Consider the following 21,896-nt stretch of genomic DNA (forward strand, 5'->3'; position numbering starts at 1 on the left):
TTACAACCTGTCTTTCTCCTCAGTTTTATTTGTTTCTACTTTTGGCATTTGGCCATTGCCATACAGCCATCCATCATATTTGCAAACTACCTTTATTGTTATTCTACTATACATTTCATGAATTCATAGATGCAAAAATATTAAGTGTATGACTAAATGATTGATACATGTTACCACTATCAACTACTCAAAGTTACACACCACAATAATAAAAGAAAGAAAACAATATACATAATTCCGTGTCTAGATAGTGAAGTCACACATATAGAAGTGGGTGAACACATTTAAAACCCTACACACTTTTTGGTCGACAAAAACACAGCAGCGGATGTTGAAAGTGGAATCTTTGCGTTAACCAATGTGACCATAAAGGATTTTTCCTGTGTCTTGTATCTGGTACACAAGAACAGTAGAAGATTCAAGTCTCCTTCACAGTCTCAGAACAGGTGGGTTGGGAATGTGTCATGATTTAAGCACAGGCACGAAATGGTTATGAATCCTCTGCTCTTTTCTAATCAATAAACCAAGAGGACACAGTTATTTTAGGCTGCAGCTGGCCACATTTTACATCTTCTGATATCTTTGCTGAATCTTATAGTTTCTATCAGTCGTGTATCGCTTTTTCATTGATTAATCTCAGCATACCTTGATAAGGAAGTCTCTCACTTAGAATTTCACTGAAGTTCATTGCTTGCTTCTCTAAGCTGTCTAATACTGCATTATGAAAGATGGCACTGTGCTCTGGAATTCACAAGGATTTTGTTAGTGTATCTGCTAATACCATCTTACTGCTTCATCTGCAAGACATCATGTACTTTACTGCTTCCCTTAACTGTGATGGCTTCTGCATAATAACGTTGTTGCCTCCAAGGGTAGAGAATAAAAGACTTGATAATTTTCTGCAGGGTTGTATACTGCACATCCTGTTTTATTGCTGTCAATGGTCCTGGATCCATCGGTGTAAATCTTCGTTGAATTCAAGAAAACAATATTGAGCAAACTGGGTTGATTTCAGTCTTCAAATTTGGAGACTTTTTATACTGTGCAATGTTATAAAAGATCAGAACATTTTCTTCTCAGTACCTGAATGGGGCTAGAAATTCTGGTAAGAATCATGTTTTTGTAGTTTCTTTTCATACAAGGTTCACCATTCAAGGGATTTAATAACCGACTGGTTTCTTTTCTTTTCAGATCAATAGTTAAGTTTTTCGGTGTCTGACCAATATTTCATTATGCCATTTATTAAAGGGTGTCCTGACTGCGAGACTCACTTCAAAATGAATTTGTTCACAAGTTTTCCCCCTTCCAGTATTCAGTGACTGTTCCCTTGACTCAACAAGGAGAGCATTGGTAGGTGTGAAAAAACATGCCTCCAGTGGATATTTGAATACGTACTTGAAGTTTGAATAGTTTCGATATTTAATTTCCTGCCCCCCATCAAGATAAAAATATGCATCCACAATCCAAGACCGATCTCACAAGAGTCCTATACACGTTGAGCAGGATTTTTTTTATTCGATGGTGGGCAGTACAATAGCCTTTCACTAAAAATTGTTTATTCGGCTGGAGCCGCGTTCGGGATAATGCTGTAGTTGCTACGCAGCACAGCTGTAGCCTTCTGACTAAGTTTACTTTACTTGAAATAATGGAACAACTGCTCCATTGTAAAATGTTCAACCCTATAACTTGATACCAGTAGGTCATCAATTGATGATTTTATTAACAACAGCTGTGTATTTTCTTCAGTTTATTTGTTCCATCCAATGAAGTACTACATTGTAGAGTTTTTCACCCAGAGTATCACTGAAACCCCAACCATGTTTACTCTGTGGTTCTAAAGCCAGAGAATGTGTGTTATCTGGGATCGCATTTCCGTAACTTCCTCTTGGGTCTATTAACAAGTGGTGTGGATAATTATAGCCTCAGTGATTCTTTTGTTTGCTCAATATAAATGTTTTCTGGCAGCAATTCTGCTCTATCAATGGGGGGATTAGCAGTTTGTTGACATGTCATACCTATTATATTGTATGATTCCGAGGGCCTCTACACTCCCTTTTTTTTCAGTCCATTCTTGCTGGAGAAAGGGTGTGTGTGTGTGTGTGTGTGTGTGTGTGTGTGTGTGTGTGTGTGTTTGTTTCCAATTCCTTTGTAAATTTTGTAAGTCCAAATGGCTGAAATTGAGGTAGATTAATATTTGCAAGCAGAGGGAAAGACTGAACAGTCTGAGAATAGGTTGCATTGCGTAATTAATTCTTAATCTCTTTAAAGCACCAGTTGTCTTGAGCTGCTATTTCATTAACTCTTTTCCTAAATAGGAAGATACTACATTTTTTCTTCATATCTTCATGTCCATCACAGCAATGTACGCAGGATATACTGGCATTGTGGCGCTGTTCTCTTTTATATTGACCGCAACACCGACAGCAATGATATTGACTGCAACATTGCCAAGCTGTGTGCCCACAACAAACACTGGAAACATCGATTCACTGCTGTTACATGTGGAGTAACGTCACAGGGCATGCTATGAATATACACATACCGTGGAAGGATTTGAGTAAAACGTGAGACTACCAGCCTGTAAATTTATAACACAACACATGTAATTCTGAGTGACATGTTTCGTCTTTCGCTTTACTCTGATGACATGAACATTGGAAGTTCACAACGTTCCGTAGACACACCTTGAATTACTCCAGGTTTCAACACCATATGGTTAGGAACATTTGACTCAAAATTTGGCTCAGATATCATTTCTGACTGTACTAAGTAATATGCAGCTGCTGGGGATTTGGCTTCAATTTTTAAACTGTTTCTGCCGGCTTGTGAGATATTAACATAGTGGCCACGGATCCTTGGCATGTGACTGAATAATTTTTCCTATACTCCTTGTGTCAGTTTTCTAGCTTTATAAATAAATTATGCACAGACCATTATCTATGGGCTTGCATAAGTCTCATGGAAGTTTTTCTGGTGGTGGTATTGCTACATTTCAATCTGTTGGCAATGGTTCCTGATCTACGGGCACCTCATTTTCTATTGTATGTTCACAGATACCATCATTGTTACTGCTACTGGGAGTTGCCAGTGGAGCAACCTGTTGTGGCAAATCTAAAGCTTGTCTTCTGTCATGTCCTTGTTACTTTGTTACTGACCGTTTCACTGCAGGATTACTTATTTCATTGTTCAAACAATGCACAACACTTACCACCAGATCACTACCATTATTGTTACAATTGGAAATAATATTCCTTCCCTCAACACACACCCTACTGCCGATATCGGTAATGCTAAGCGTGAAGCTGGTTATTAACCTATTGCCTCTGCAAGCACTACTCAATGATTCTTATGTAATAATACAACAATATCAATGTGTTAATGTCTGTTTTTGTCAGCTAACACTAACCAATAATAACAGTTCAGGATTCATGGAGAATCACTTCACGAAAATCAATTTGTAGTTAACACGATGAGAATTAATTTTTAGTTAACATGTGACAGTTAGCTTACCATATATCAATTCTACTCAATTTACCATGTATCTTTTTTCAATGGTTTGTGACCTATTTCTTGTTAGCTTGTATCTTCAGTGTCTTACAATCCAATTTTCTTTATTGGTTACCCAATTTTATTGTTGAACTGCCTCCTCTCTCTGTTTTGCAATTTCTTTTCTTTGCCTACCTACCAACTTTTCTCGTTTGGCTACAGTTTTTCTATACTTTGTGATCATTTCCTTGCAGTCTTATTTGCTTTTCACCACTAATTGCAGTAGATTTAACCATCTCTTGTTTCAGTTTTACAGGATCTTTGGCACTTACTTTCAGTCACCAATTTGTCTGCTTATAGGAACTGTACATCATTTTTCACCACATGGTTATCTTTTTCATGCCTTGACTGTTTTTTCTGTTCAATGACCCTCCACTTTAATTAGTGATCTACCTGTTTAGTGATCCCCTTCCCCACTCAATTCCGCAGCTTTGGTGTTAACTTAATTGTAGAATTCAATATCAGAATGTGATTTACCAGGTCTGTTCAAAAAATTATGGAGTGTTCATAATTTTGCACCAATGGCGTGTTGCAGCAAAATGCGGCTGGTATCCCTGCACATGCCTGCGTTTAATGTGTAACTGCTGGAAGCTTAATTGTAGTATGTCTTTTCGTTATTGTTCGGTGCTGCATTGAATAGAACGTTGTGTTGGAGCAACGCTTCTGCATTAAATTTTGCTTGAAACTCAAGAAAATCTTTACAGACACACACCAAGTGATGCAGGAAGCCAATGGTGATGAGTAATTAAGCTGTACTCAGTGTTAAAAATGGTTCACACCATTTAAAAATGGTCCGACAAAAGTTGAAGATGACCCTCATTCACGGCACCCTTCGACACCTATCGAAGGATATGTTCATCATGAATTCATGCCACAGGGACAAACTGTTATTGGTACTATTCGGACAAGCTGTGACGCCTGTGAGGAAATGTGAGAAGGGAACAGCCAGTAATGTGGTGAGAGAATGCATGGCTCTTGCATCACAACAGCACACCTGCACATTCATCCCTGTTGGTATGTGACTATTGCAAAAAAAAAATCACTGTGCTAATAATAATTTGTACTCTCCATACATGGTCTCTGCGAATTTTTTTCATTTTTGAAGTTGAAAACCCTGTTGAAAGGATGGAGATTTGCAATGATAGACGAGATAAAAGAAAATTCGCAGACTGCACATAGCACAATCCAGCAAGAGGTGTACCAAGACTGCTTCGGGATTAGTCGATCAATTGCAGAGGATAGTATTTCGAAGGAGACCATGCACAATAAGTGAAAGGTAAGTGCAGAAAAAATTTGTGGACAAAGTTCCAGAATTTTTTGAACAGACCTCATAAATATCTTTTATGAAAGTTATGGTGATCAGTAAGTAATGTACATTTCCACCCACAGAGAACTTACATGTCAGGAAACAAGTGACATTTCAATATACTGCTTCAGCTTTACATTTTTAGAGTCACATGTACAACTAATGTGTGCTCTCTATGTATTCAGATAAATTTATTTTCATTATTAGATGTACTACTTATACAATAAATAATAACAGGAATCTTACTTTGTTGCTCCTTTCCTGTTCCCTTATCTCGGGCCGAAACATGGACAATTCCATTAGCATCAATATCAAAAGTGACTTCAATCTGCGGAACACCACGTGGAGCTGGTGGGATGCCCACCAACGTAAACTGACCTAATAATTTATTGTCAGCTGCCATCTCTCGTTCTCCTTGATGGACCTTAATTTCTACCTGTGTCTGTCCATCAGCAGCAGTTGAAAATACCTGGAAGAAAAAAAAAGTATAAAGATTAAAGTGATTAAATAAATGACTTATTTCCAACAACAATTTTTCTATTAATAATGGTCAAATCTCCCCTAGAGGGATGGGTTGTAGAACACAATTCACACAACTGGGGCCTTGCAGTTTTTGGCGACATCTGTCACCCAACTGTTATACATCATCGCACTTGATATAAAACTTGATATAAAACTAGATAAGGACACAATGGCTTGTATGAAAATACGTTTTACTTCTAGTTCGTGGTCAAGAATTTCACGTCTCACCTTAAAATTAACTTATTACCCTCAAATGCCATTACAGTGTGACACACTGACAAATATTTAAGAATCCAAAAGACTCACAAAAGCCTTCTGCTGCAAGATCTGCATCACCCCAGAAAATTACACCATGTGACAGTACTGAGTGGAAGTATGCTAATAATCCCATCAGAACAAGGGAAGAGACTTATAAGTGCAACACACACAGATCTAAGGCTTTTTTTAAACTTATCCACATGCTGTTGAAATATGATACCTAAAAACTACAAAGATGGAGTTTCATATAGTAGGTGCCTGCTGATTTCCACTTCTGATACCTGTAAACCATGTTTTTTGCTTAGAATTTTCTAATAGAAGTCTTTTTATACTATGAGCTAAGCTGTTTGTTGTGAAATAGTTTTAAGCCTGTTCTGTGTCAGAGGGAAAATTCTCTCAAGAAAATTATAAAATACTGCAACAAAACTGCTGATGAGTACTTACCTTGATGAGAAATGTCAGTACTGCTGATAGATGCACACATAACAGTGCACACACCTTCGTAGCTTTTGGAACTAATCTTTCCTTCCTCGAGAAGAAGATATAGATAGATTGGAGAATGTTAAAAAGGAAGGGCACGTCACTCAGACTCTCACAATAGGCCGGTCCCGCTCATCCTGAGGTCTGCATTACCTGCTCTTCCCTTTTAACCTTCCCCAACCTATCTCTCTCTCCTCCCCATGGCAGTAACTATTACTTCTAAAAGCTAGGATACATGTGTGTGTGTGTGTGTGTGTGTGTGTGTGTGTGTGTGTGTGTGTGTGTGTGTGTGTGTGTGTGTTGGGGGGGGGGGGGGGGAGAGGGGATAGGGGCAACTGAAAGCTTTGGCATCATAGAAAATGCAGACACGAAAAACTTTCTTGTTCAGCTCTACCAGGACTGAGTTTAAGATATACTGCTTTCATACACAGGAAAACACAGTGACTGCCTCGTAATTTTTTTTTTTTGTATGTTTCAGCCTCAGATCACAGAAGAGTACCATTACTGGTTTTCATTTGTTACCAAGTCATATTGAGATGATTCGTTTAAAATAAATTAAAAGAATGTAGTAAAATACCAAGAAACTGAAGTACAAAACAAATTAACTTCTACATACAGCCTTGGCATTTGAGGCAAACATATCTGTTCAGCTGCAAACTCTTTACAGCAATATACCACCATTCTCATCTTAGCCTTCACTGGACGTCATTACCCCACGAGCCTAGTTCAAAAGCAGATTTCCTGGGCCATCATATTCAATCCTGGTACTGCTGATCCCTCCAAACAACTCTGGAGCAAACCACTGGTCGCTCAATAATATCCTGGTCTGGAATGTATTAATCAGCTACTTTGACAAGGCACTGACTTCCCAAAATCAGGCCCTGAAATGAGATCCATTCAGTACAAATTTTTCCCACCACACCTAGAACAGCTTTTCACCACCCCCCTAATCTAGGCAGTATTCTCGTCAGACTCCATGCTGCTCCTGCACCCATCTCCCTACCGTATGGCTCCTACCCCTGTGACTGACCCCACTGCAAGACTTGCCATATGCACTCTCCTACCACCAACTATACCAGCCTTGTAACTGGCAAAACATACACTATCAAAAGGGAGAGCCACCTGTGAAATGACAGTGTAAGCATTGTTCGGCCTTTTACATCAGCATGAATACCACCAAATTATCAGTTAGGATGAATGGGCACACGCAGACAGTTTATACTGGGCAACACGCAGTATCCTGTTGCGCAGCATGCACTACAACATGACAACTGTGATCTTGTTGCCTGTTGCACCACACGCGCCAGCTGGATTCTTCCCCCAGATACCAGTTTCTCAGAACTCTGCAGGTGGGAACTAGTGATGCAACATGTCCTTAATTCCTGCCACCCACTCGGCATTAGTATGTGTTAATTTCTTCCACCTTTGCATTTCTGCACAGTAACAACTCTTTTCTTTCCTCCATTTGATTTTCTACATCTTTCATTTTCTTACCTGTCTATTTTTCACCATCCCCCCCACCCGTTACGTACAATGCACTTAGCTTTTCACTCTTATTAACTTGTGCACGATGTTTTAGTAGTAATCTCTGTCTTGCGTATTACCCTGTCTTCCACCTTTAAGCTCTTAGGTTTTCAAATCTCACCCAGTGCAGCCCTAACAGTCAGTCCTTCCATCTCATCCCATCTGGTATCTCGTGACCTGCGGTTCTGAGTGACTTTCTTGAAATCCACCCCTTTTCCTAGACCTCCCCATTCCTTTTCCTTCACCCCTCTTCCTTCCCCTTCAAACCCTTCTGCCTGAAGAAGCAGCCACTGGCTCCGAAAGCTTGCCTAATTATAACCTTTTAGGTGTGTGTGTGTGTGTGTGTGTGTGCTGCCGCCACTTGGTGAATAGACTTTTTTATCTATCCAATTATATTATTTTGTTGAAAGTTTTGATACTTTGGTCGACGTATCATCTTAACCAGGAGAGTTACGGCTCTCCAGAGACTAATGATTTTTGTTCTCTCTCTAACAGAGAATTTGGGTAAACTCATGTCTGGTTGTAAAGTATGTGATGCCCACCTAATTAATGGATCAGCTGTCTGGCTCTTTTTTTAAATCACTTCTTCAATTACTACTAGGAAGAACTACTTTGCATTTAGCAGCCAATGACTTTAATTTTAACATCTGCACACTGTTACCATACCAGGAAGCTGAATATAATTTGCTTTATTGACTTAGTTCTTTTCGTGACCAATAATGCTCCAATCTGTAATTCCTTTGGTTTTACAGTACTGCATTTTTGTGTACAACAACTACTGAACAGTTTCGTAGTTTTGTTTGCTTGCATTCTAAGCCTCTGTTACAAGTAGCCTTCTATGTTAGATAATGTTGTTTTGATCTCAACTTCTATTGGAATTGTCGTTGATCCATTCTGTGTGAAATCTGGGTTTCCAACACACTACGTTCTCATCTATCACGTGCCCTTCGTAGTTTTTCCCACGGTCATCCTCTCATGATCGTGTGATGAAGTTTGCATTTATAATTATGTGAAACAGAATTTTTCCCTTCCAGCAATGCTGTTCCACCAGCACAGCTATAAATTATTTTATAGGAATCACATTAATTCCACAAAGGACAGGGGATTTAAATATATTTATCAATCTCCACTGAGCTGTATTTCTACTGTTGATAATGGTACTGAAAGAATGGCCAAAGCATTACCTCAATATCCAAATGCTCTCTACGAACCTTGGAATGTCCAAAAAGGATTTCCCAGTTATTTCCACTAAAGTTATTAATACCATTATCTTTAATTACTTAATGGAATTTTTTAAAATCCTATTGGGGCCTGTACACAATTCAAACTTATTTTTTATGTTACTGAATAAATTCTTCAGTAAGTTATTCAATGCAGTAATCTTCGATCTCTGGATACATAACACACCCACTTCCTTACATTACACAAAACAATAATGGAACACCAACATATTCCAACCAAAGCTTTTTTTTTTGTAGTAAAACACACGCATTCCACGCACCACAACTAAATTTAAACTTGCCTGGCTCTTCTTTGTCGGTATTGTGGTATTTCGTGATATAAGCCTCGTAAAGACTCCACCCAGTGTCTCAATACCCAGAGACAGAGGTGTGACATCAAGCAGGAGAACATCTGTTACATCACCAGCAAGAACACCTCCCTGAATGGCTGCTCCAACAGCAACAGCCTCATCTGGGTTCACAGATCGACTAGGTTGCCTACCAAATATATCCTGTACTGTTGATTGCACCTGGAAAGAGAAACTGATGTTAGTATGCATGTAACATCCCTCATTAGTGTTTCATATTTCTCTATGTATCTACATCTGTTCAAAAGTGTGTAAATTCCTAAGGGAGCAAACTATCTACATATGCAAAGCAACAACTGCACAAACAATAATCTGGAAAAGCAGGGCATACTGACAATTTAAGACAACCTCAACAAATCAACATTGGCTGATCTGATTCTACAAGGAAGGAAGGAAGGAAGGAAGGAAGGAAGATTGGGTTTAACATCCCATCGACATCGAGGTCATTAGAGACTGAGCACAAGCTCACATTGTGTCAAAGATGGGGAAAGAAATCAGCCATGCCTTTGGAAGGAACCATCCCCGGCATTTGCCTGGAGTGAAACCTAAATCAGGACGGCCAGATGCAGATTTGAACTGTCGTCCTCCCAAATGCGAGTCCAGAGTGCCAACCATTGAAGCTACAGCCATTGCTTTATTTCCCTCTTACACAAATAATCTGCAGTTCATCGCAGAATCTCAGGATGGTCAGAATTGGCATTGATATCACTGACATTTTTGTCACATTGTGCAATAAAGTCACTTAATGGGAATAAAATAGTGACTAAGTTTTATGGGTTAGACACACAATGAAAATTCATTCAAATTTACAAACATACCTTTACTCATCCCTTCATTTCCAGCACTTAAGAAATAGAGGTGCCTTACAAATCCACCTCTCCCTCCCCAAGGTGTTACACTGCAGCAGCTAGAAGTTGAGATTTTTATAGTAATAGTCTTTAGGAATGGCACGACGTTCTTTATGGGTTCAAATCAGAGTCCAATACTTTCAAAAGCTGGACAGAATTTAGGCACAGTTGGGAATGTTTGTCAAACACTGCGAAGGACCTCAAAATTTTAGCACAAAGGTTCAACTCCACTTTTAAGACTGGCATTCCCTCCTCTATATAACTGACTGAAAACTTTCTTTGTTTCTGTCTGCCGAGCTAAGCCTGATTCGAATAAAGTCTTAGCATTCCATAAGCTTCACAGTTAGTGATTTTCTTCACCATCTTCCTGTGCAACCAAGAACATTAGATTATTTCTGTGATTACTTTTAGGTGGCAATGACATCTATTTATCCACATATGCACTCTACAAACTACTGTAAATTGCATGACAGAAGGTGCCTCTTATCACTGCTAGCCCTCCCTTATCCTGTTTCCCTCTCAACAGTGTGATGGAAAAAACTACTGTCTATATGCTTCCACATAAGCTCCACTCTCAGTTTGCCTTCATAGACCTTATATGAGACATATGCAGATGGCAGTAGGACCGTTTTGTAGTCTGTTACCTGAATGGTAACAGATCTCGCACCATGCCTCCTAATTGCTTTGATGTCTGGGCTGTTCGGGATCCCCAACTCTGACAGTACTTAAGATTGGGTCACAAAAGTGTTCTGCACGCAGTTTCCTTTACAGGTGAGCTACTCTATCTTCGGATTCTCCCAATAAACCTAAGTCACCAATTCGCTTCCCCTGTAAGTGACCTTCAAGGTGGCTGTCAGCAAGCAGTTTCAGATTGCTGCACATCATATATGTGTGTAAGATAATTTATTTATATCAAGAACAAGAGCAGTCCTGACACATTTACATCATAGCTTTATTGGAAAAGAAGATGATTTATGGTACATTTTCTATGAACATTTAGGCGAGAAGCATCTTTCCTATTGTTTTACGACTTTTTCTTTTTCCTAATATTGAATTCCACCTTCATCACATACTTTTGTCTCCATTAATTACCTGAATGAATCATTTTATCTCAACACACATTCTTTCAATCTCTACATTTGCAGAGACAGTGGCGTACAAACTTTTACTGCTCCGTTGGCTGTTGGCTTTGTGTCTATCTCGACTTTGATGTGTTCACTACACTGTTTGTAGTAGCTTACCAATATTCTTATTTTATTGTTCATAATTAGTTCTGTTCCTGCAACCCCTATCACCCTCAACTCAACTAATCAGAAATTTGACTTCAATCTATTACTTTCCCTTTTCAAATTGTCTAGTGTACCTACCCGATTAAAAGATCTAAAATTCCACACTCTGCTCCATAGAATGACAGTTTGGCTTTTCCTCATGTCATCATCCTGATTAGACCTGAAAGGGGGACTCCGGAATATTTTACCCATGAGCACGTCGTCATTAAGCCATACAGTGGAGTTGCATGCCCATGGGGAAAACAACAGCTTTAGTTGTTCCTTTCTTTCAGCTGTTCACTGTACCAGTAAAGCAAGGCAACTGTGGCTAGTGCTATGAGGCCAGATTAGTGAATCATCTAGACTGCTGGCCCTCCTTGGGAACCACAGGTTAGTCTGGCCTCTCCACAGATACTGCTCTAAGTTATGGCTACCTGTGTTGTTGAAGCATGCAAACAATCCCTCCTCATCGATGTTCATGGTCTATGGAGATTTTAGTTACACAAAATAATGAAAGTAAGGTTATAGTTTCATGGTCCAACAGTATCAGTCATATAGAGAGGGTATAAAGGAATTTTATATTGACATGTAGGAAAGTTACTGCAGTACTGTTTGAGAAACACACTCTGCAATCACATCGCATGGTTATGGGATCCACAGAAAATCTAATTTAGGTTTGATAGGCAGGGATTCGATCATCACTACCCCTACACAAATGTTTGATATCCTAACCATCAAATAATCTAGTCTGTGCATAAGCACATAGGAAGTACTGAAATCAACTACTTAGTTACAACATACAACTACACTGAACATTTTTACACCACAAAATTTTTGATGAAACTGTACATCATAAAATATCAATACTAGCATGTTACTTTCTTCTCTCATACATCACTCGTAGTGCACCAAGTATAGAGCACACCACATACAACATAGTCGTGTTCTTACCTTAGGCATTCTTGTCATGCCACCAACAAGCAGTACTTCTCCAATATCCCTCTTGTTCACTTCGGCATCCTGGAGGGCCTTCTGACAAGGCTGAATGGTTCTTTTAATGAGATCCCCCACAAGGCTTTCAAATTTTGAACGAGTTAGCTGAAATCAGATTTCAATTAGCTGACGTTCTACAAAACTATCTGTGTACAATAAGACTAGACAAACTAAGCCACCTTGAGATTCATGTGCTTGGGCCCTGAAGCGTCCATTGTAAGATAAGGAAGATTGATATCAGTCTGAAGGGAAGATGACAGTTCAATCTTCGCTTTTTCCGCAGCTTCCTTTAATCGTTGCATGGCCATTGGATCCTTTGTAATATCAATGCCTTGCTGCAAGAATATGTGTCACCAGAATAAGAACAAATTACATGAACACAACACACAAAATTAGCAATAATATTTAATTGTGTAAAAATATATGTAATTAAACTGTAGGAAACCTACATCTTTCTTGAACTCAGCAACCAAATGGTTGACCAGAACATTGTCAAAGTCCTCTCCGCCAAGGAATGTGTCTCCATTTGTCGATTTTACCTCAAAAACTCCTTTCTGAATTTCTAAAATAGAAATATCAAAAGTACCTCCTCCAAGATCATAAACAGCTACCCTGAAACAGTAACACAAGATAATTCATAAATTGAACTTTCAACCAGTAACTAACTGAAGTAAATACAACTTTTGCTGACAATTTCTACCACGGAAGTGATCTGGTACTTAGGGTGCAATAATTCGTAAAGCAAAACCGAAGCAACAATCAACCTGAAGGCTGCTTTTAAAACAAGTTCTGTGCCAGTCCACAACTTCCCCCCCCCCCTCCCTGCACTCACACATGGGGAAACAAAGAAGGGGATGGGGCTTAGTAATTTCTAGAAAGGAATGGAATCTTGTCTGCTGGCAACTTGGGTGACAATGCAACAAAACTGGTTGTGCAAACTTAATGAGGGTAAGTTTCCCAAAAGTGCTGGTAAAGCCATTGCCCCATATCACTGAGTCGATGTACGTGTAACACACAGGACAAAATGTATCCTCATTATCATACTTGACTGTACTCAAGACAGCTTGGCTTGAGCTCCATGTTAAATGAAATCCAATGAAGTTCCAGCAAATGTGGAAGAATACATAGCGTAATGTTCACATGAAGTTTTTTCTTACGATTAAGGGAGTAACAGTTTAATACTGGATCCCGTATGACATACCTACTGACGCCAATTTCCTCTTCTGCCACGTCATCAGACAATTCCTCCCCCTTATAGATGCCTTCAGTGTACTTTTTCAACCCTATCCCACCCCCATCCTCTCCCCCTCCCGCATTTAAGAGTGGAATTCCTGCTGCACTCTTAGTTAATACCCTTTTCTCTTAATTTCGCCAGAGGTTGTCTGAGTTTTCTATATGCTGAATTAGTCCTCCAACCTTTATTTTTTAATTTCTTCTTGCCTTTCCTCCATCCACTATACCTTTGCTGCCCTGATTTTTTAAAATTTTTAGTTTGGTTGTTTAGGTTTATAACTTCATCTGGATCCCAAAAGTGAAGCTACAATCCTTGGTCATTGATGAAAACATTCCAACATTGTGTCTCAATGGCCACTGAAGCCACTGCTGTGTCTATGGTGTAGGAAATCTGAGCTATCTTATGCTCCCAAGTACTGAATGCCCATCTGTGCAATGTCAAAACAATGCTAAACCTGGATGATCTCGCTACGGCAATAACAAGAAATACCAATTGCAACTCCTCAACAAAAGGAGCCATTGGTGGGTTCAAAACCAGATAAAAAAGTAAAGCCCTATTTGATATCAATACTGTTCCATCAGTCTTGAGGAAAGATATTCATAATGGTCTGGAAAAAGTTTCTGAATACTCAATTTTTATACTTCTTTCCCTATTACAAATCCTTGAGCATTTTCACTCCCCTTCTTCCTATGTGCACATACACAGTGCAGAACTTTCATTGCAACTACTACACTGCACCTCTGGCAGAATCTGAGGCACGTTCACACTAAGTCTACCAAAAAGCTTCAATTTCTGTTTCTTGCCCTGTCTCTTAAATCTGAGCCTAAATAACAGCATGTCAGTAAGTTGTTTCCCAATTAATCGCACAGCATCTCACAGTTTCTGAAGTTCTAGATATAAATACCAGTTACTCCCACTTAAGGTGTGAAGTTCATGGATACACATTCACTGAACATTCATGTATACATTATAGTGAATATACATTCTTTGGTGGAATGTAAGGAGAGCTCACTTGGGCCGTGTTACATGAAACAATAGTGTTTGGAGTTCTGGGTTCCGCAGGACATGGCACACAAATGCCACCAAAGTGAGGTGACCCATGCAGCTTTCCTATCCTCTATGCCCACTGCTCTCCTGCCCCTTCCTGACAACAACCACCCTACCCTCTCTTCCTCCCTACTATCTTTCTCCCCTCGCCCAAACCATCTAAGACGTAAGTATGCTGCTGGTCCATGTCTACAGTCCTGGTAAACACTGAAGTCCCCACGGCACAGCTCACCTGATTGTATCGTAGTCCTATGTGATGATGATTGAAAAATACTAAGTTTAGTGAACAGGCACACGCAAGCAACTATCCAACCTGCACCACAAGAGTACAAGAGTGTGGAAAGCATTGGCATCAGCACCCTTCTAATCAGACAGGAGACAACAATTAACCACAGAAGAATGTTCCTTGCAGACACTCAAACCCATCATCTACATTTAGAAGCTGTCAAAAACAGAAGGAAACTGTTTAATCTCTGCTGTGGTGACATTTAGATGCAGACATGTGTGTTACCAAATTCTTAGGGGCCTTCCAGGTTACGAGTTGGCAAACGTGCCGTGTGAAAGTTCCCGAGTGTCACTATTTGAGACTGGATTAAGGGATGTGGGAAGCACTGGACTTAATGAACTATGGCAACGTATTCATGACACAGGGTACACCTGCATCCTGCTGCATAGAAACTGGTTGAAATAAACTGCTGTGACTCCAAGACAGCTTTTACCACATTCCATACAGGGACCTTAAACAGTAGGATACATGGGACTGAAGATAGTTTACAGCAACTGAAACTAAATAATATCAAGAGGGATGCAGTGGGGTAGCAGAGGTGGTATAAAATGAACACTATCAGAGCAGCAGTGAGGGACTGTCTTTTTGTATAGCAGAGCTTCACAATATCATTTGAGCACTCTCCCTGCACTCTCTCTCTCTCTCTCTCTCTCTCTCTCTCTCAGGGCACGACAGTTGCGACTTAGTGGGGGTCACGGATTCACATTCCAATCTGCAGTGCGACGAATCAGATCTTTTTACACAAAAGTATCAATTTGCAAAATGTTTAGTTTATCAAAGCCAATTTACAAAGGCACTGGGAGTCTTGTAATGTCAAAGAATATGTAAACAGAAAATATGAGTGATTTGACCATTTACAAGTGATTTTAAAACTTTAAAGGAAGCTCACTGATGAGGAGGAAGAAAAATCAGGAGAGCAAGCAATTTAGATGAGCTATAAAATTGCATTTATTTTAAGTAAAGCCTTTCTACAGTTTCACGTATAGCAATTTATTAAAACACTTTGTAGTTGCAACTGAACATTTATGTCCACTTCATGTAGAACAGTTTTGTGTGCTGGCGTTATCAGACACAGCAATCGTGCATCCCATGCAGGGTATGGCAGAGAATGTCCAGAGCCAGCTTCCAAACTGACACCCAGATACAACCTCAAATGGCCATAGCAAGACTTGCCATTGCCATGAAGTGTACGTGTGTGCGCATGCGTGCGTGCATTCATCCGCGTGTACTATTGCTACAAAGAGAGCTAGTTCTTGAAAAACTAGTGTTAGTGCTGTTTACTGTTGTGTTATTGTGTTTCACACATTGATTTGCTATAAGTGAGTGGCTGCCTTTCCCTCATTTTGGGTATTGCTCGATTCAGGAATTTCCATCATTGTTAAAAATATTCAGAAACTCTCTTACAAGGAAATGTCAAAATGTATTACGATAAGATTATTAAGACATCAACTGATAATCAAAAAATGAAGTAAATGAAACAGGTAATTATACCATGGATCTATCACATCAGTCAGGATGTCAGATTGCACTGTTGTGACAAACAAGGAGACCATACTGAAGTTATTTGAAGACTTCTTCGAAAATCTTCACAGAAGGAAAAAATTCAAGAATACAACATCCATATGACTACACCTAGAATCTTAAAAGAGTAAAACTGAAAAGGCATTGCGTGAGGTGACCATATCACCAAAACCCTTTTCTACAGCCTTGGAAGAGGTCTTAAAATCATTTCGATTGGATGCAGGAGTATGGAACTCCACCAGTGCCAGTCCCAAGCCTGGGGCCTCACCTTGTAAGTGGTGAGGAAAGAGGAGGCGGAGGAGTAACACACTCATTAAAAAACCTGGGTCCATCTGGCTCCCGATGGTATTACCCTGTAAGGGCCCCTCGCCAGGGTAACAGTTGAAGACAGACAACAGTTGGAAAGTGGGAGAGGATTTTACAAGTCCTAACAGTGGAAAAGGGGAAGAACTGACTTCGTGTTTCGCATACTACCAGTGTGATCCCTGTGCTGTCAGGGGGCTCAGCCAAGTGAGTACTTAACAGCTCCACACACGGACTGACTACCGTGCTGGGAACCTAACATGAAAGGAGCCAGGTGCAAGGGGAAAAGCGAGGGGAGAGGGAGAGGAGCCTGCACCATGGAAACTAGGTTGGGATTTCATCCCCAAATGGCTCACACTGAATGGAAAACGTTTGAAATGGAGGTCAAACCCCAAGGGGACCAAAAACCCTGAACAGGAGATGTAAACAGCAAACTAAACAATTGCACATACAAAAAAAAAAAAAAAGCAGAGAGAATAGCCAGGTCGATATAAAAAAGTCCATCAAGAGGGAAGGGAGGGGGGGGGGGGGGGGGGGGGGCAGGGAGAAAGGAGCAAGGACAGGGAAGGAGAGTAACACGGACAGTAATGCAGTCTGGAAAAAGGAAGAAGACTGCAATAGCTCGAGGCCCCGTGCGCACCACACACATACCCACAAAAGGGACTGTGGGTCCCCTGGGGGGAGGTGAATGGAGTAGGTATCATAGTAAAGGGGGGGCAGGGAGAAAGGAGCAAGGACAGGGAAGGAGAGTAACACGGACGGTAATGCAGTCTGGAAAAAGGAAGAAGACTGCAATAGCTCGAGGCCCCGTGCGCACCACACACATACCCACAAAAGGGACTGTGGGTCCCCTGGGGGGAGGTGAATGGAGTAGGTATCATAGTAAATCCAAACCTAGGAGATTCGGCTGAGGACAAGGAATGTTGTGAAGGACTTCATCCAAGTATATGCACCACAAACAGGAAATAGAGGATTTTCTAGAGGTATTAGAAAATATAGGTGTGAAGCAATAGTAATGGGTGACCTAAATGCGCAGGTAGGCAAGGAAAGGCTAACTGGCCAATATGGATATGGAAGGAAAAATGAGGAAGGAGAGAAACTGATTGATTTCTGTGAAAGAAACTGGCTGATTGTGGGTAATATGGTTCCATAAAAAGAATAGCCAAATGGTAACGAGATACGGATGGAGTGATAGACGGACGAAGACAGTCATCGATTACTTTCTGATGGAAAAGAAAAATCGGAGACAGTTGATGGATGTAACTGCACTCCCAGGAGAGGCTTTTCACGGAGACCATCGAGTGGTGGTGGCAAAGATGAGATTCTATGAATTGAAAGGCATAAAGGAAGAAAGGAAAAGGAAAAAAGTGTGGAAACTAAAGGATGGCATGGTACAAGAAAAGTTCAAGGAGCCACCTAAGTGTAAAATCCCTAACACTGAGTACGGCAATGTGGAAGACGAATGGGGTAAGTTCAAAGAAGCGTCTGTAAGCTCTGCTGAGATGACCTGTGGCAGAGTGTCTGGAAGGGTAAAGGAAAAGAAGACACGATGGTGGAATGAGAGGTGAAGGAGGCAGTAAAAGAAAATAAAAAAACCTGACATGAATGGAACAGAGACCAAACAGCTGAAAGTAAAAAGAAATACCAGAATAGTAGAAATAAATGTAAGAAATGGTAGCAGAAGAAAAAGAGGAAAAGCTGGGAGAAATTCACCCGAGAGTTGGAGAAAGCTGTTACTAGTGGTAAGAGGATGATATATGGAATTACAAAGAGTATGAGGAAGGAAAAAACATACACAAAACTAGTGAAAGGGGAAAGCGGAGAGCTATTAATGCAACCAGAGGAGATAAGGAAAAGATGGAAAAGAGTACTTTGATAAATTACTAAATGTGAAGAACGGGAATGGAAAGGGAATAGAAGCAAGGCAGGGGTCTGGAAGAAGAGGATATAACGATGTTAGAAGTGGAACTAGCCCTGACAAAAATGAAAACAGGAAAGGCACCTGGGATAGATGAAATGACCGTAGAGATGATAAAGGCAGCTGGACGAGTTGGGCTACAGCGGCTATATAGACTAATAAGATGCATTTGGAACCAAAAATGTGTACCTGAAGAATGGGGAAAGGGAATAATAACCCCAGTTTTCAAGAAGGGTGAGAGGAAAGTATGTGACAACTATCGAGAGATCACACTCATATCCCAAATAGCAAAACTAATGGAGAGGATACTGGAAAGAAGAGAGAGAGAAAGTGAAAGGGCAGTTAGAAGAGGAGCAGTATGGCTTTCCTCATGGTAGATAAACAGTGGACCCAATCTTTAGTATGAGACAGTTGATGGAAAGAGATGAAGCTGTTACTATTTGCTGATGATATTGTAGTGTGGGAAACAAGAAGTAAGGAGGTACAAAAACAAATACATCCTAAATCATATGGTCGAGAAATATGGAATGAAATTTAGTGTGGAGAAAAGCAAGACCATGGTGGTAACCAGAGGGGATAGAGAGGGCAAGGGACAAATTCATATTAAGGGACGGGATATTAAAATAGTAGACAACTTTAAATATTTGGGAAGTGTATTAATGGGGAATTCTCGTTTGGAGACAGAAATTGGCAAAAGAATACATCAGAGTAGTACATTTTACCTGTGTGTGAGGGGCTTGGTGTGGGGAAGGGAAGTGCCAATGAAGTGCAAGCTGGTGCTATACAAGACTTGCTTCACAACCATGCTAATGTGAAATGAAGTTTCTGAGAAGTATGCTCGCAAGACAGAGAGAGAGAGAGAGAGAGAGAGAGAGAGAGAAACGATGTTAGGAAGGAAATTGGAGAAGTTCACTGAAAAAATTGAAAATAATAGATTAAAACAGTTTGGGCATGTGAAGAGGATGGGAGCGGGAAGAATACCAAGAAGAATGATAAGAGTTCAAGATTGAAGGCAAGAGGTCAAGATGAAGACCAAGAACAAGACGGATTGATACAACAAAGATGAGTTTCAGAAGGAGAAACCTGCCATGGAACCAAATTGTGGAAGAAGAATGGTGAAAAGACCTAGTAAAGTGGCGAAGTACCATTGATACCCCAACCTGACCAGATGTTGGATAGAGGGGAAACGAAGATGACGATGATGCAGGAGTATGGATGAATGAATCTTTTCAGAACCAAGTTTGATTTGCAAATGGTGGTTTGCCTGGAATCCAACAGAACTTCAGCAAATGACGGAGGAACTGAACAGAGTAAGTAATGACAGAAGACCAGCAAATTAATTACAATAAGATAAAAATAACATATTACGTTGCTGCCTAAGTTTAATAAACACAACACATACATGTTACAGACTTCAATTGTTGTTTTCTCCAATCCCGAGACTGGTTTGATGCAGCTCTCCATGCTACTCTATCCTGTGCAAGCCTCTTCATCTCCCATTACCTACTGCAGCCTACATCCTTCTGAATCTGCTTAGTGTATTCATCTCTCTGTCTCCCTCTACGATTTTTACCCTCCACGCTTCCCTCCAATACTAAATTGGTGATCCCTCGATGTCTCAGAACATGTCCTACCAACCAATCCCTTCTAGTCAAGTTGTGCCAAAAACTTCTCTTCTCCCCAATTCTATTCAATACCTCCTCATTAGTTATGTGATCTACCCATCAAATCTTCAGCATTCTTCTGTAGCACCACATTTCGAAAGCTTCTATTCTCTTCTTGTCTAAACTATTTATCGTCCACGTTTCACTTCCATACGTGGCTACACGCCATACAAATACTTTCAGAAACGACTTCCTCACACTTAATACTCGATGTTAACAAATTTTTCTTCAGAAACACTTTCCTTGCCATTGCCAGTCTACATTTTATATCCTCTCTACTTCGACCCATCATCAGTTATTTTGCTCCCCAAATAGCAAAACTCCTTTACTACTTTAAGTGTCTCATTTCCTAATCTAATTCCCTCAGCATCACCCAACTTAATTCCACTACATTCTATTATCCTCGTTTTGCTTTTGTTGATGTTCACCTTATACCCTCCTTTCAAGACACTGTCCATTCCGTTCAACTGCTCTTCCAGGTCCCTTGCTGCCTCTGACAGAATTACAATGTCATCAGCAAACCTCAAAGTTTTTATTTCTTCTCCATGGATTTTAATACCTACTCCGAACTTTTCTTTTGTTTCCTTAATTACTTGCTCAATATACAGATTGAATAACTTTGGGGAGAAGCTACAACCTATCTGCACTGCAGATAATTTCCTGTGTCAAACTCTCACCAATCTGGACCAAACCTACTACAGGTCACAGACTGGCCAAATGCCAAATAATGACACTTAACTGGAGAGATCAGGGTTCTGCTAGCACACGCTTGGTAGGTGAACAGGTTGTGTTGATTCCTTGCTCATATTCGCAGGCACTCAGATCTAGGCTGAGATTGTTGTTAGCATGGTTCTGCAACAGTTTAGCAGACACTGATCATGCATCTCACCAAATTCTCAAGGCCCTGGCAAGCTAGTGTACCATGGTTATATGCGAGTTCCTGGGACGTCTGTTTAGGATTGGATGAAGGAATACTAGGAGAAATTCAACAATGGAAAATCCAGGATGGAATGTAACAATATTATGAAGGAGAGTAGTTACCATGTAACGCAGATGCTGAGTCGCAGACAGGCACAACAAAAAGGCCGTCAGAAAGTGACCTCAGCAGCCAGAGACAGCAGTCATATGGTGTGTGTGTGTGTGTGTGTGTGTGTGTGTGTGTGTGTGTGTGTGTGAGAGAGAGAGAGAGAGAGAGAGAGAGAGAGAGAGAGAGAGAGAGAGATTATTTCTGATGGCCTTGCTGGCCAAAAGCTTACTTTCTGTTACTTTCCGACTATTTTTGCTGTGACTATCTGCGATTCAGCAGCTCCGGTATATGGTGAATAACAACTATACTTTTCATAATATTGGATTATGATGAGAAGTGGGCTGAGAGAATTCTAGTAATGCTTTCAGCCCAGCAGACATCCCCTGCTATTTCTTTCGCAAAAAGTTTTGCTGAGTGAGCAGTAACATTTCCATCTGTTACCGACATTCTTACTTTCCATGTAGCTAGAAATAAGTTGCCAAAGTTTAACAATCAAAAGCATCTTAGTAGTGCAGAAACTGTATTAAAAACAAATAAAATAATATATAGCAGGGTTATCAGAA

At 40.2% G+C, this 21,896-nt stretch overlaps 1 protein-coding gene across 1 annotated transcript in view; it reads right to left on the bottom strand.

The window, feature by feature from the left end:
* Positions 1–21,896, bottom strand: part of LOC126416157 (heat shock 70 kDa protein cognate 5) — an 87,834-nt gene that overhangs the window by 9,549 nt on the left and 56,389 nt on the right. Inside the window, exons 7-11 of the mRNA XM_050083712.1 lie at positions 12,783–12,945; positions 12,513–12,668; positions 12,292–12,438; positions 9,159–9,386; positions 5,099–5,321 (exon numbers count right to left, since the gene is read on the bottom strand). Of these exons, the coding sequence (XP_049939669.1) occupies positions 5,099–5,321; positions 9,159–9,386; positions 12,292–12,438; positions 12,513–12,668; positions 12,783–12,945 (917 nt within the window). The remainder of the gene's footprint in view (positions 1–5,098; positions 5,322–9,158; positions 9,387–12,291; positions 12,439–12,512; positions 12,669–12,782; positions 12,946–21,896) is intronic.

The sequence above is a fragment of the Schistocerca serialis genome, chromosome 8 (genome assembly GCF_023864345.2).
Source record: "Schistocerca serialis cubense isolate TAMUIC-IGC-003099 chromosome 8, iqSchSeri2.2, whole genome shotgun sequence".
In the NCBI taxonomy this organism is placed as follows: domain Eukaryota; kingdom Metazoa; phylum Arthropoda; class Insecta; order Orthoptera; family Acrididae; genus Schistocerca; species Schistocerca serialis.